At 31.0% G+C, this 16,096-nt stretch overlaps 1 protein-coding gene across 5 annotated transcripts in view; it reads right to left on the reverse strand.

Annotated features, from left to right (window-relative positions):
- LOC143238940 (importin subunit beta-1-like) overlaps positions 1 to 16,096 on the reverse strand; it is a 40,560-nt gene that overhangs the window by 22,618 nt on the left and 1,846 nt on the right. For 3 of the 5 annotated variants that reach the window (XM_076479605.1, XM_076479603.1, XM_076479604.1), the window contains exons 2-9: positions 12,012 to 12,070; positions 11,217 to 11,399; positions 10,180 to 10,380; positions 9,468 to 9,680; positions 4,345 to 4,434; positions 3,900 to 4,010; positions 2,670 to 2,771; positions 570 to 741 (exon numbers count right to left, since the gene is read on the reverse strand). In XM_076479605.1, the coding sequence (XP_076335720.1) occupies positions 570 to 741; positions 2,670 to 2,771; positions 3,900 to 4,010; positions 4,345 to 4,434; positions 9,468 to 9,680; positions 10,180 to 10,380; positions 11,217 to 11,399; positions 12,012 to 12,070 (1,131 nt within the window). Of the gene's footprint in view, positions 1 to 569; positions 742 to 2,669; positions 2,772 to 3,899; positions 4,011 to 4,344; positions 4,435 to 9,404; positions 9,681 to 10,179; positions 10,381 to 11,216; positions 11,400 to 12,011; positions 12,071 to 16,096 lie in introns of all 5 variants that reach the window. The other 2 variants (XM_076479602.1, XM_076479601.1) reach the window with 1 other exon arrangement.

Consider the following 16,096-nt stretch of genomic DNA (forward strand, 5'->3'; position numbering starts at 1 on the left):
GTATGAGAATGTAAACATATAAGAAATCACATACTCCAGAATTAACAAATTTGTGATGGTTAAAAGACAAATTGTGTTGAAATATCAATATTTAAAGAATTAAACATTAAAAATTGAAATATATTAATGGTTGAAAAAAGACTTTTTGAATTAAGAAATTAGGAACTTTCGAGTCAAATCATAATCCCTATTGTATAAGGCATTACATCTATAAGAGGTGGAATTCTTCAAAGCTAGTCTAGCTCAACGCCAAACAGCAAATCAAGGAATAGACTTCACTAAAACGTATGGGTTTGTTTGTTCAGTTTAAAAAAGAAGAACTTTCTTACACTGCCTATTTGCTAAAGAACTATATATTCCAAAAACACCTATTAAAACATGGGTTATTCGTGATGAGTAATGGATGGCTCTAATCATGAGAAGTTTTAATATACAATTAAGCTTAAATACTAATTACCACAATTTACCATCTTTTCATTAGCAACATCAAATACTTGTTATTCAAGGACCCTTCCATTTAAAACCATTGTACTATTAAAAATACAAGTTTTAAAATAGAATACTCATACCAAATGCCATTACTGCTGCATCCCTATACCGCCAAGAAGGATTGACTATGTTTTCTTTGACAAATGGCAGAACATGAGGAACAACATCATCTTCACAGCAGGTAGCCATTAACATTAAGCATACACCTGCAGCTTTACAAGGATTCCAATCATCTTCATCATCATGTTCCTCCTGAGTTGAAAACAAAAATAAGCATACACCTGAAAGTGTTGATTCATTGGGCTATGCAATCACACTGCAAACTGTTGTGACAAATTTGCAATGGCATCTGTATGTGCGATAAAGCTCAAAAGTAGATCATTTCTGTTTGACAAAACATGTAATCTAAGTATCCAGCAATAGTTGAACATTTTCTTTTAAATCTCTTAAATCTCAGGTTAACTACCTGAAACAGTTTTGCAGGCAATGTGTCAGCTGCAAGTTACATACTTAATAAGATTACACTACACTTTCAAGATGGTAGTGGTGTCCATGTCTATTGACCTCCTACTACATCCAAAAATATTTCAACTAACCAGTTTAAATGCATTTATTACAGCAATTTTTGTTTCAGTATTTTTGTACAAAAACATGATACTATCTACCCTTAAACTTAAAAAAACAACAAAACCTTGCCTAATCAAGTAGTTGGATTTGACTATTACTTTTAGAATACCCATAGCTCCAAAGTTTGGAATGTGCTCCAGCAATAATACACAAATCATGAATTTTTGGATTTGTCACTAGGATACACTAAACACCACACATTAGATCATGCCTGACCAAAACACAGCACTTAATTGTTGTATACACAAGTAAATTCTTAGCTATTCCAATATGCAGAACTTGTAGACAGTAACAATAGCAATAATTATCAATCCATTCACCCAACTTTCAAAGGCCTAGTTAAATGTGTACCACTACAGTACAGATTAATAAACAGGACTTGAATTAACTTAAGCAGGGAAAAGTTTAAATTTAGTTTGTTGCAAAATTTAAAAAAAAATCAAATACAACACATTATGAAAAGTAGTGTAAATGTATTTTTGTAAACAAGGTTATAAAATAATTGAAGTTAAGCATACTGTGATCAAAATGTCAGGAAACTTACATTAGTAGCATTAAAATAAAGTGTGGGTGTGTTGCACTAAGGTTTTTCTACAGTAGCTGTTTGTGATATGTTGGCAGTAACTTAAAAAAAACAACAACAATCAGAACAAAGTCCACTTCTTTTCAAAATTATGAATATATTTATTCAAACAAGTTAAACATATAATGGATTCTTTACACTATAGAGTTCAAACAGATCATAAAGAACTCACCTTGTTAAAAGTCCATTCAGGCCTATTAAACTGCTTTAGAATTTCAGTTTACAAGCTAAACCACCTTTCTCTATTTCTTTTGCATTAATACTCCATGTGCAATTCACTTACAATTAAGAGTGCAAGTTACCACAATCGTACCACTCTCAGTAATCATCTGGTCCTTATCCTTCAGATATCAGACTGGCTCAATAACTTTAGAACTTGCTTTGACAGAATAAACAATATTTATCTTTTTTTAAACTATTAATTATACTCTTAACATTTTAACTGTTATGCCATTCACTCCTATAGCAGTTGAATTTATATTTAACTTTTTCTTGACAAAACTTCTACTTAATGCAATTTTCTCACCTGCAGTTCCTGCTCATCTCTTACACTATTTATATATATTTATCACTCATGATGTTAGAAAAACATGTAAATTCAAGGCATCTAGAAAGAAATGAAATAAAAACCTATAACCTGAGAGTCTTCAATAGGTCCACCTTTCAAAAGTGCTTGGGTTATAGGGTTTTTATTTCATTTAAATACTTATCACTTAATTGTCTGCTTACATTCTAGAAATCTGTTTTCTTAACACTAATAAAATGAAGCAACACTTGATAGCTTCAATATCAATGAATTATAACAACATGCTGTTCTCACCAAGTTATGTAACTAAACTTGTCAATGTTTATTTTAAAATAACTTAATTCTCTTGTTATGCAAAAACAGAACAATCATAATATTCACTTACACAACAAATACTTATTTAGTAAGAATCTGCATAATTCTGTGTAATAAACAATTGTTTACCTGTTTAGTAAGAGTCTGCATGAGAATGGGAACCAAATATTGTAGTGCACCTTTAGCATAAAAGCGAGATGTACGTTCGGGTGGTCGACCTTGTTCTTCTGCCTGCAAGAAAGAAAATCATTGGTAGCAAATTTTATATTAACAGACTTGTTTAAATGAAAGAAAAAAACAGTAGTAACTGCATTTAACTGTTAGTTTTAAGTATAATGACACTTATATTCATAATATAAAGCACTGGTTATCTTTTTGGTTAATTATTCAATACATAGCTTTCATTCTAACACACACAGTGCATGATTGTAGAAAATGGAAATACAGAATGGTTTAAAATTATCTTCCCTGTTTTAAGCTTTAATAATTAAATAACTAAGGAAATACAATCATACAGTTTCAACATCTTGTTGGCCAGTTCAACCCGTTTTCATTCTCATGCTTTTCTTTTTTCAACCAGCGAGTTGCATTATTTCATAAAATTGTAATAATGCAAGAAAAAGCTCAATTCATCATTTAGTTTGCAGATACTAAATCAGTAATTGTGATGCAGAATAATTACAAATGCATACAAAATGCACAAAAGAGGTAAAGGGGTATGTTAAGGATGTAATGTATTGCACAGCTCTAGAGGGTAATGGATGTCACCACCACTGTAAAATATGGACTGAAGTCAAATATTTAGATGTGCTGAGAGCCACAATTGGTACACATGTGAATCTGACATGTCAATAAAAACTGTTTCAGTTGGGCTACAAGATGTTTAAAACTGCATAGTTGTATTTTCTTAGCCAGTAAGTAAAGATAATCTTGGACAACCCCATGTTTACATTGTAACATGTACACTGTATGATGTGATTGTTAAAAATAGAATATTGTTACTTTTCTAATACAATAATTTTTCAAAATATACAATTTCCATTATAACTGTCACTGTTAAATATGTATTGTTAGACTAGTTTAAAATTTCTAGTTTTTTTTTTTAAATCATGAGAAAAAAGAAATTTATTGTATTTCAATTCCATGCCTGTTGCAAAAAGGATAAGTTAATAGAAAGAAAAGGAAGACAATTTAATCAACAATATTTTTTTTTCCAATGGACTCCTACTCAAGAAAAAAATGTAAGAACATATCACTAGAAAAACAAAACATAGTAAGTAATAAACTCATATTTTTGCCTGATATTTATTTCCTCATAACTTAATCTCCTTACAAGCACCACAGAATGATAATACTAACTTCTGAAGCTTCAATAGCCAGGTCTACTTCTTCATCACAAACATTTGACCAGAACTCAATTCCCTGAAGTGCAACTTCATCAGTTTCAGTTTTCATTGCTTCTATAGTGATCTATGAGGGAGAAAATGATCAAAACTTCCAAACCCTGATAATGTTATTTTTTAAATAAATACATACAAATCTCTATGCTATAACCTTTTCTTCAAACAAAATGTTTTATATGTAACATTGTACTTTGTATTTGTTAGTCTTACCAATTTCTGACAAGACTATTCAGAGCTTGATGTTACAGTTCAACATAATTTTCTTTCCCTTGTATATTTATTTTCTTGGTTTTGCTTACTGCTAAGCAAGATTATGGAAATAAGAAATAATTACTTTATTAATGTAGATCTTTTGAAATTAATTTATTAAAAACATTTTCAACTGAAAAAGTAATACTTACTGCAAACAATGCAGGACCCATGTAGTGTTCCATGTATTGGTAATAGAGTGACATGATCTTCACTAAACACTGAAGCGAGGCCACACGCACCTAAAATTAAGGCTTTCTTTACTGATATATAATTTCTAGTTAAGCTAAATGTTAACAGTAATAAAATTTAAAATTCATTTCCAAAATTTTTAAACATCTAAAAATTACGACAATAGAAAGGATTTGAAATACCAAAAATAAATTATTTGTGAAATTAAAATACTTAAAGAGTATTTACTGTGAATCCAGTGAACATAGTTTTAATTGCAATCAACTGATAAAACATAACCAGTTTTCTATTTCATCTGCAAAAATACCAAAGATACAGTCCCAAAATCCCATTGAATTTCTGAACTGGTTTTTAGATCTCTCTACATTTCAAAGGAATGGAAAAATCTTTAATAAAAATGTTAACCCAAGTACTGAACAAAGTTTTATCATTAAACTCATCTGAATGAAGATTGTTGTTTTGTAACATGTGAATTTTAAGTCATTCACTCAATAACAAATAATAAGCAACATTGACGCATTACTTACAGAACTTTTTGTGGTATAGCTTAAGATGTAACAGTTAGACAATTCCAGTGCCACATTTTCCGGTATAAAATTTCCAATTTTTTTTAAATCACTAAAAAGAAGAAACTATTCAAACTCTTGAAAATAACACTAAAGAACAAAGGACTATTTGATTCTTAAATGCTATCCTTGCACAACCACCCATACGGAAAAAAAATATCTAAGTTTCACTTTAAGAAACAGATTTACCCATTAAACTCTGTTGAGATGGGCTTGATATAATATACAAGTTCATTTACACATTTGCATATGTTAAGTATGTATACAACTTTTGTTGCATTGTGTGTATCTTCACAAAATTTGATTGACTTTTAATAAACATTACAAATATTTTGTATGCAAAAACTCATATTTTAATTAAGTAGGGTTTAAAGATTTATTTGTGAAAGAGTCCGTTTCATTTCTAGCCTGAGTGCAAAGTGATTTTCATGTTATGATTAAACAAAACTGTTATCTGTCCCCAAAATTTCAAATATTATTTGTGTATTCTCTAAAACCTTCTAAATACATTTCAAATGTCTGTATTTAGTAAGACTATATCATTTCTTATTTTTTTTTTTACACCCTAACTATGTGGGGTTTGTAAATTTGACCAGCCTTGTAACCACCATAAAAAAAATCAAATTTAAATTGTGCTTTTTTTCATTCTAGCATGACTACAAATGACTATCCAAAATAGCTTAAATCTCAATGTTATACATTTTTTATATTATACTGACCTTCCCAGTTATGGCTAGTTAACATTACAGAACTTGCATTGATGTGGTACACGTTCACTCACATTATCATATCTAATAACACAAAATTAACCTTTAGTCTTTATAAAACAACCCTGTTTTGGCTGTGTTTTAGTGGACTAGTAATAATTTTGTAATATACAAATCACATTTCATTTATCATACATTATACATGTATACACGTTATTACTATTTACAAATAAGTTAAATTTTTCTTAAAATGTAGAATGGTAGAGAAGTAAGGCAAACAATTACCTCTTCTAGTTATGACCTTTTTACTTGGTTGTTGCTGGACATAGGTTGCTAAGCCTTTTAAAACTGTGCATGTGGAATGTGTGAAGCAAAATTTTTGATTCAATTTTTGTATATTTGAAAACCAAATAATCAAATTACTATATCGGTATCAAAGAATTCCATTATAATTTGTCAAGCTTGGTAACAAAGATGCATTTAGGCCTAAAAAATAAAATTTCAAGCAGATTAAAGACACAGTCTACCTATTTGTAATACTGGTTTGAAAGGAGGAGACATTCTAACAGATTGAAACGGCTGATAAAACCACTATGCAAACATTCTAGGCTGTCGACTGGATATGAACATCATATATTGAAACAACTGTATATAAGGGTCCGTTTCCAAAAATGAAAAAGATGAACAGGGCCACTGGTGGATTTAGTACATAAACCATATCTCAGCAAAATAAGATACGAGATTCTTACTTTAGATTCTAGCTTGTCAGTATTGGTAATTTGAACTCCTGATTTATACAAAACAGATTTTGTATTTTGGCGTCAAAAACAACTAATCTGAACTAGTGTTGCATTCAACATACCACGACTCACAAAAATCTGTATTTACACGTGTTCTTTAACTATTCACTTTTAAATTAACAAATCAACTTACTAAATACTAAAATCTAAATCCTAATCTACAATTTGATACTAAACTTATTGGTATAAATTAATAAAATAGTAGTTCAATAAAATTTGGAATGCAAATCAAGAAATGCAATAAAATGACATGTGACCTGTTGCATTAATGTTCCAGCCTTCACTACTACTGACAAACTCATTCCATACATGATTAACCACATATTAGAAAAAAACTTTTAACTGGAGGATTAGCTATTTTTTCCAAATGATAAACTTGTGTAATCTCATCTTATTTTTTTCAGAATACACAATGAAATTTTAGGCCTATATCCTGCTGATAACCTGAATAATGTACTAAACTCTAAGGAGCATTCTTATAATCTTCTGTCCTGAAAGAAAATAATAAATCTTTAACTTACTGATAATCCTTCTATTCCCAGAACCATACTCTTAACCTTTTCTAGACAGGTCACAGGTTAAAAGCCATGCCAGTGTTTGTTGACTTCCAATCAAAATTTTATTGAACTATTTTAGGAATTTAGATTATTCTTAAGTTTAGTATCATGCTGTAGCTTATAATTCAAATTTTCATATTATACATTATTTAATTTCTTAATTTAAAAGTAAATACTAAACAAACACACCCAAACATTGATTTTTGTGTGGCATGATGAATGCAGCACTGGTTCAAATTAAATGTTTGTGATGTCAAAATACAAAGACAATAGCTTTGTACAAATTAGGACTCCAAACTACAATACGAGGGCTGTTCAAAAAATATGCGAACTGTTTGAATTGCGCGGCTCCAGTTGGTTCCAGAGGAATCTGCTTGGTGTCGCTAGGTTCGCACAGATCAGCTCATTACGATGCCATTTCCCGATTGTAGATATCTTTATTTGTGTATTAGCTACGTGGTTTTAAGTGAAGTGCAATTTTTTTCGTTTGGCGGATTTCAGAATGAATGACCTGAAGGAGCAACGACTTGCTGTGAAATTTTGTGTTAAACTTGGAAAATCTGCGACTGAAACTTTTGCTATGCTTAACACGGCTTACGGTGATGTTGCTATGAAGCGTACGGCATGTTTCAAGTAACATGAATGTTTTAAGGATGGTCGACAGTCCATTGAAGATGATGAGCATCCTAGACGTCCTTCCACGTCAACTGACGACCCACACGTCGACAAAATCAACACCCTGGCGCGGGCAAATCCACGTCTGACTGTCAGGGAGCTTGCTGAAGAGTGTGGGATATCAGTTGGATCTTGTTACAAGATTTTGACCGAAAAACTGAAGATACACCACGTTGCTGCAAAATTTGTGCCTCAGAACTCGTGAGTTTTTGGCCAAACACTCGATCACTGTTCTCCCCCCCCCCTACTCACCTGACCTTGCTCCTTGCGATTTTTTCTTGTTCCCCAAACTCAAAAGACCCTTGAAAGGAAGAAGATTTGAGACGATTCCCGAGATTAAGGCAAATGCGACGAAGGAGCTGGAGGACATTACAAAAGAAGCGTACCAGGACTGTTTCAACAAGTGGAAACACAGTTGGGATAAGTGTGTGCGTTGGGGAGGAGAGTACTTTGAAGGAGTCCCAGACCTGTAACTTCTAAATAAAGTTCATTTTGTTTTATGACGTCAGTCCGCGTATTTTTTGAACAGCCCTCGTATTGACAAGATAGAATGTAAAATTAAAACCTCTTTTCTACTTGCTGAGCTATCACTACATTTAGTGAATCAAACATAATGGTCCCTGCTCACTTCTTTCCATTTTTGGAAATGGTCCTTTTTATACACTTACTTCTATGATATGTGAATAACCAATCAGAAAATCAAAATTTACCATTAGTGATTTTCTCAGCCATTTTCAAATATAATAGCATGCTCTTTCTTTCGAGACAAACCTTTGTGCTAGTAAGTTGAGCCTTTAGATAGAAATACAACTTAGTTATTAAACTTAAATTATAATAGAACTCCATGGTATTAATGAAGTAATTTATGATTTTTTTTGGTTATTCAAATGTGCATATATAAAACCTAAAAAATAATTATTTCATTTCACATGCTCCAAATACAGAACTTCTTAAGGCTTAGCAACCTACAGTCAAGATAGGTCACTTTATACTAAAGGTCAGTTTTGTATAATAGGATACAGTAACATGAATGCACATGTACTGCGTCACTGTAATTTCTCTATTGTTAGTGAAACACAGCCGAGAGGTCGGTATAATAAATATATTAAATCTATATAAATGTATAATGTTATAAGGTTTAAGTTATTTATTCTAAACATTTATGTTTTCATTTTATAATTAGTCACTCTACAATGAAAATGACAATTTATATTCATTTTCAAAATTTATGTGGTGGTTAAAATATCAGTCAAGTTGACTGAGTCCATATAGAGATTGTAGTAAAAATATTTGATAAAACTATTTGGAAGTGAAATTTGAAAATTGTGTGATGCATAAAAGTATTTTTATTTTAAAATGAAAATTTCTTTGCATGAGGGATAGGCAATGTGCAAAAATAAAAAAGGCATGAAAAAATTGCTTAACAAACCTTAAAACTTAATAAAATTAATATTTTGCATATGAAAGCTTTGTATTATTTACTAATAAACTGCTATATTTTGTGAAAATATGCTTACCAATGTAAAAGTTATAGCATGAAAACTATAAGAAGCACAATATGTTAGGAGGTCAGCTCCAGGACAAAACCTGTGTTGAAAGAGTTAAGCCCTCCCCAACCATTTCCAATATTTAGTCAATATCCATATTTAGATAAAGGAATCAAACTACACAATATTCCAAATAAGACCTAACAAAAAAATAGCTCCTATTCTTACCCTTGTGGTATAACTTGGAAATTCATGCTTACCAAGTCTGTCGAACGAGGTCCTGTCACTCACCTGAGTGTTTGAAGATTGGGTTGCTTCACAAACAACTTGCATTATAAAATGACGTTCAGAGTCTTTGGCAAAGTTTGCCTTAGTAAATTCTAATGAATTCAAAAGGGCATTTGTTGCAGCCAGCTTTACATGGTCACTGGGCTCATCTTTTCGCATTCCATGAACTATTGCAGTCAAAATATCATTGGATTGAGTAACAAGAACATCTGGATCCTAAAAGAAAAATACACCAAACTTAATGGGAAAAAAAGTACAAAACCACCCTGTTCATAAGTTCCACAAAAAGTATAGAAAATCTCATGCACAAATAAACTAAGAACCACTTTAAGAGTGAATTTAGGGGCAATTAGCAACAAAATAAGAGGTATATTTTTTCATTCATCAGAAATTTCAAATATAATATTTAATAAAATGAGGCAACAGATTGTTTTATTATTATTATTTACTTCACTATGTATTATTAGGATTTTGCATATAATTTTAAATATTAGTTGATACTAATTCTTTGCACTTCATATTACCAAAACTGAGATTGCTTTTAGGTTGCACACACACTAAACACAAGATGAAAAACTTGCCCTAATAGTACTTCATCAGCAGTTCTTCTGGTGAAGTTTCCCCACACAAAACAACTATCTTTTACTCCACATTGACTCTGAGCTCTGTTTACTATGTAATAAAAGGCTATATATTATGAAGTAGTTTTACTTACTATATCTTGACATATATATCCGATAGTTTCTAGGGTAGCCTCTTTCATCATTTCTGAGCTACTTGGGTCTGTTATATTTTGTGTCAAAAGATGAATGAGTTCAGGCCAGCATCCATGTGGTAACTCTGCTACAGCAATATAAGCAACACACTGTGCAGCTGAGCTTGGTCTCAAAGTCTCTGTCCCTAGGGATGACAAGACCTGAAAAAAGGAAGGTTACAAACCAAAATAAATTCTGTAGACAAAACTATTAAACATAACCTAATGAGAAATAGCAGTATTCATAAATTTAAACCACTATTTTCAGATACAAACAACTGGCACATTTTTATATTTCAGTAATTAAAAGACACTATGTAAAATGAGTAGTAGTATTATTTCAGTTTCATCTTTCAAAAGCTACTTATGTAGAGGAATTTAAGACTTATATAAAGTATGAATGACTGAGGTAATGCATTCAGTATTGTTTTTTCATGTATAATTCCAAGGTCAGAAAGACAACAGGTTAAATCTTATAATTAGCTTTATAAAGGTGTAACTTCATAAGAGTTTAAGAAAAAGGTTTATGAATATTTGGAGATGAGAACAGGATATAGTTTGATTGTCAAAATGCCCCCTGATATTCCTTTACTTATTTCAAAATTGAAATTACAGAACCTAATCCAGAAACTACACTTTTTATTTAGGAACTTATTTGATGAAATTAGTGCAAAATTACATAATGGTTATCTACACTACATGTCTCTAATTTTGGAGTGATAGACTAAAGGGAAGACAGATACTCAACACCATCCACCAACTCTTTAGCATCAGAGAGTAGGATTAACTATCACATTATAAAACTTCCATAACTGAAAGGGTGAGCATATTCAGAGGTTTCTATGTCATGACCCACACACTGCAAGTGAAACATTCACCATCAAGTTAACCAACCCCATATTACTTGTACAAAAAAATTATAAACCTAATTTTTCTATACGAAGAGGGCTCAAATGAAATAACTATTAAGAAAATAGAACTTGTGTGATAAATCTTACATTCTTTTTAATATAACCCTTAATATCTTCTGGAAACTGTAACCATCTCTGCTGGTATTGGACTCTGATATCCGAATCTTTTGAAGTAAGTGCATTCTTAAGCTGTAGGCCAGCAGCCATCCGTGCCACTGGACTGTTTCCTGCATGTTGAAGTATATCTGATAGTGACTTTAAAAACTCAGGCTAAAATAAAATGAAAATATATTTATTACACAGTGTATTTAAACATAATATTCTATATTTTTTAAAATACATTTCTACAAAACCTAATCAAAATATTTATTTGTATTTTGATATCCAAGTGTATAGATTGACGGGGTGTCTAAATATATATGCAATGAGATAAAGGGGAAATATATCTCCAAGTCCCTGGTGGTTTACACACCTTTATTTAAGTTATTAACCTTTTCACTTTGCAAACATCATAATAACTGGTTAAGCATTTTATATAAAGAGAATTAATGCCAGTACTTTAACAGCATTTTAAAGTTTAATCTGCTATTTAGTTTTTTGTTAAATCAGTATTGTATAAAAATTGCTTTATCCTTATTTCACTTTTTGCCCATTCTTATATAACAGATATAACACTAAGAAATTTATTCAATCCTATTTTCAAACAAAGAAAAAGACAAACATTAATGAAGCACAGCATAAACCACACAGTATTTTAGTAAACCGAATAATTTACATCTCAGAACCACATACAAAATTAAGTACTAACGAAATTAAATATGAACTTAAAATATGAAGAAGAATTACCAAACCTTAAAGAATTATGTTTCTATTTAAACTTACCAAACTTGTTTGTGCAGCTTGTTCAAGATACTGCTGTGCTGCTTCTAGCTCGTTTTTGTCTGTAAAATAATCACCAAAACTTGAACAAAGATTATTAGCTAAGTATCTTCAACTAGGTGGAAAAAACAATTACTTGCCTAATACAGTATCAAAAATATAAAAATTTTATTAGTAACAAAAACTGACTATTATATTATGTTTGATTATTGGCTAGGCTTAACCAACTAAAGATTAGTTAAATTTATATCTTAAAATGGCTGATATGGGCATTAACACTTTTACTGCTTTATCAGAGTGTGTTAATACAAGCCATCCCAAGATATATTTTTACTTCAAGTGGGTCTCTCATCATCACAAATAATGATCAGTTAATGATAACTTAACCATAGTCTCATGTACTTGATTATTCTGGCAAAATCATTTTCCTTTTTTTTGACTGCTGCAGGATACAGCTTTTACAACCATGATGATGCAATTTTAATTCCTTTAGTCTCGATTTTTCACTGACACGACCACTTGTACCTATAGTTGAAATGAATGAAAAAGAACTTTCATTGAGAGTATGAGGGGAGGCTTTAGATTCATTTCTACTACTGAAAACTTCTGGATTGTATAGAATATATTACAACAGTATAATAATTCAGTATTAAAATATTAACCATATGCTCGATTGAGACTAGAAACTAACCAATGTTTGGTACGCTCAGTGACAGAACACACATTTCCTAGTATAAAGCCTGGTATTATGAAATATTTATGTACAAAAACTGTCTTGAACTATTCCACCATTACTGATTTGGAAGTGCTCCAGAAGCACTTTCTAGTTTGTTATCAGATAATAGTAAAAAAAAAAGTTTAAACAGTACTTGTTAAACACTCAGTAGCTCTTGGACACACACTTTTACATCTAAAGAGAAGAACAAATCAAGTTACATTTCAAATTTATCTTGTTTCTTCACACAAACACCTACTAAACATCTTATACAATAGAATCAATGTCCAGGTCAGAGACCACAATGGCTTAAGCAATAGTCATTACTAATTTTTAATTACAGACCATATGAAAGCCAACCAGTCAGCACAACTCACCATCTGAAATGACTATCCTTCAAAAAACAGCAGGATTTTTTTTATGTAAATGTAAAAGTATGCTTGGTAGGCTGTGTGTCAAACTCGCAATAAAATCTTTTAGTGTAATATGCACTAACCATTAAGCCACACTTGAACCTACCTTATCTTTAGTCTAAAGCTTAATGCCAATGTCAAGCCCATGGTGGTACCCCTCAGCCATAATTGTGTCTTGTAAACATAGATGATGAACACAAAACTTTTACCTAAAATAGGAAGTCAGTATGGGGCAGTCCTCCCAAAATTTGGTCTAGATCCAAATTTAAACAACTTTTTCTTTTTTAAAGGAGCAGTGTGACATTTTTTTTGGCTACATTATGGTTGAGACTACCCATCACAAAAAAAATAATTATCCAGATCATTGATCATTCTGAATCTGAGAAGGATTTTCTGAATTTCTGAAAGTGAAATTTGATATCATCCAATATAAACACATGCAATCTTGAAAAGGAGCAATAGAGCAAGACTGAGCAATTTGTCCAACTGCTCTCAAAGTTTAGATTTTTATTTTGGATAAAATATTTTTTTGTAGTGAATGTAACTACATATACATTTGAAAAGATTGTGATAGTACCATTGTGTGTTCAAATGCACATGTAATAGTATCAACATTTTTTTGATCTGTAAACCTCAACAGTTATAAACAATTGAGAGATGATGGCAAAAACATTTCAGGCCAGAAGAATCAATAAATGTTGCCCAGCATAACATTAATATTCAGACTATATAATAAAAACCTGAATTCTGTGCTAACCTGATGAGCATTGCCTAATTCTGTGTTTGAAAAACAGTTTAATGGATACAACTAACACAAGCAAAAACTAGATTAAAACAATAAAAAACATTAGATCTAGAGAGGTACCTTCTAGCCTCAGTGTGTTTTACAGTGATAAACTTCCATTCTGCTCTTTTTACCATTTTTGAAAAGTCAAAACCTTTCTATCCACAAAACTAATATCACTCTTACATATCTCATCTTTCCACACATTCATACTCCAAATATACCATCAATGTCGAAACTAATTTTCTAAATATCAGCCCATTCAATAATGCTTTTACTTCCTTCTGCAGTAAAAAAAAAAATAAAAAAAATAATAATGATACAGAGTTAAACTCATTCAGTAGTTTAGTCTCATCAGCAAGTTTCAAAAGTTTATTGTTTATACAGTGGTCCATATCAATGACCAAATAAACCACAAAGTTCCTCAGCAAACAGAAAAACAATAAACATATCATTAGAAAATAACTTGGTTTATTTCATAATTTGGACAAGTATTTGACAAATGATTTAATTATAGTAGTGCACAGTAATATATTTGGGTTATCACAAATTTAAATAACATTTAATACAGATGGAAACCAAATTAGAATAACTCGAAAATATGTTGACACAGTGGTTAAGTCACTGAAGCAGTACTTCTGGTAGTAAACCTTACATAATTTTAGGGACTATTTACAGTTATTAAGTACAATTTAAAAGAAAATTATTTCTCAAGTCAGCAGTTAGGCCTCACTTGAAATCCTGTGTACAATTTTGAGGTGTCCTTATCTAAGAATGGATAGCTTATTGGAATGATTACAAAGATAAAAGGACGATCTTATAGAGGCAGATTAAGATATATTAGCTTTTTCTTGCAAAAAAAGAAAAAGAATGGTAAGAAATGATTTAACTGAAGTTTTATATTATTGCCCAGAGAACTGAGAAGATAAAGACCTGTAATTTCATTATGATGTACCTTGAAAATAACAAGACAAGAGAAAACATGTTTAAGATTTGGGAAAGTACAGGACAGTCTACTATTAACAGAGTTTTAGTTTAATAACAGGTTTACTGGCTTGTGGAATCAGTTGTCAACAGCAATAATGGAGACCAGAAAAATGTAAAAGAGGAATTGATGATTTTCTCAAAAATAAATGGTGAATTCATATTTTTATTTTCTCTAGGGTGGTCAAGTGAAGACAGCCCTTTCTGTTGTGTTAAGCCAAAGTCATTTCCAACAGAATGGTGCATATTTATCACAACCATGTTTATAAACCAGTTTTAATCCACCTTTGAGCATTTCCTATTTTCCACAAGTTTTAACTTGAAAATTTGCATATTAATCCAAGAGTTTTAGTCTTAACAATAAAAATAACCAGTAAAACCACAACCTTGGCATTTGACTAAGTATCACCTCTGGATATAAGAAACTACTAGAAAGTCAACAATGGATAAGTTTGACTCTGAAATAAATTATTTGTTTTCTCTCCTGCAACTGATCTGCAAATATTGGCCTAGAAGAAACTTTTTTTTTTTTTTTACTTGTTTATGTAAACTCTTCTCTTCACAAAATCTTAACACTTGGTTCCCTCTGGTCCCAATTAACTGTAGGAATCACTTGAAGTTACATATCAGATGGTATTTCCCAAGTCTGATGCAAAGATAGATAATTGTCAGAAAACTCAAAGATGGCTATCCAGGAAAGCACAGACAACATAGGTGTTATCTTTTGTTTTCCAAACAAGCATTACTATTGATTACATTTGATGTCACCTATGTTTGATCTCATCATCCATAAAAATGTTGATAATAGCTACAATAGTTGCTTAAGTGAAGAAAGCCCCCTGAAGAACCCTCTCTCTCTCTTTTTTTTTTTTTTATATATATATGAATAGTAGTCCTGCTAACCCTTTTTCACAATTAACAAAGTACCCTATTCTTCAATTGTAGATTTGTGAGGTATCACACTTGCCTCACTTTACTTCTTAAAATAGAATCCTACATATATGTCTGGATAGGTTGCTAGTAAATGCAGTTATTTTACATATTTATTAATCTTGTTCTATGAAATTATAATATTCACAAAACTGAAACATAAGCATCTTTATATTAGGGGGAAAAATGTGAACTTCAAAAAAGATATGTTGCTCAATTTTTCACAAGTCAGATACAGAATTTAACATTATGAAATTAAAAT

This window comes from Tachypleus tridentatus, chromosome 13 (genome assembly GCF_004210375.1).
Source record: "Tachypleus tridentatus isolate NWPU-2018 chromosome 13, ASM421037v1, whole genome shotgun sequence".
In the NCBI taxonomy this organism is placed as follows: domain Eukaryota; kingdom Metazoa; phylum Arthropoda; class Merostomata; order Xiphosura; family Limulidae; genus Tachypleus; species Tachypleus tridentatus.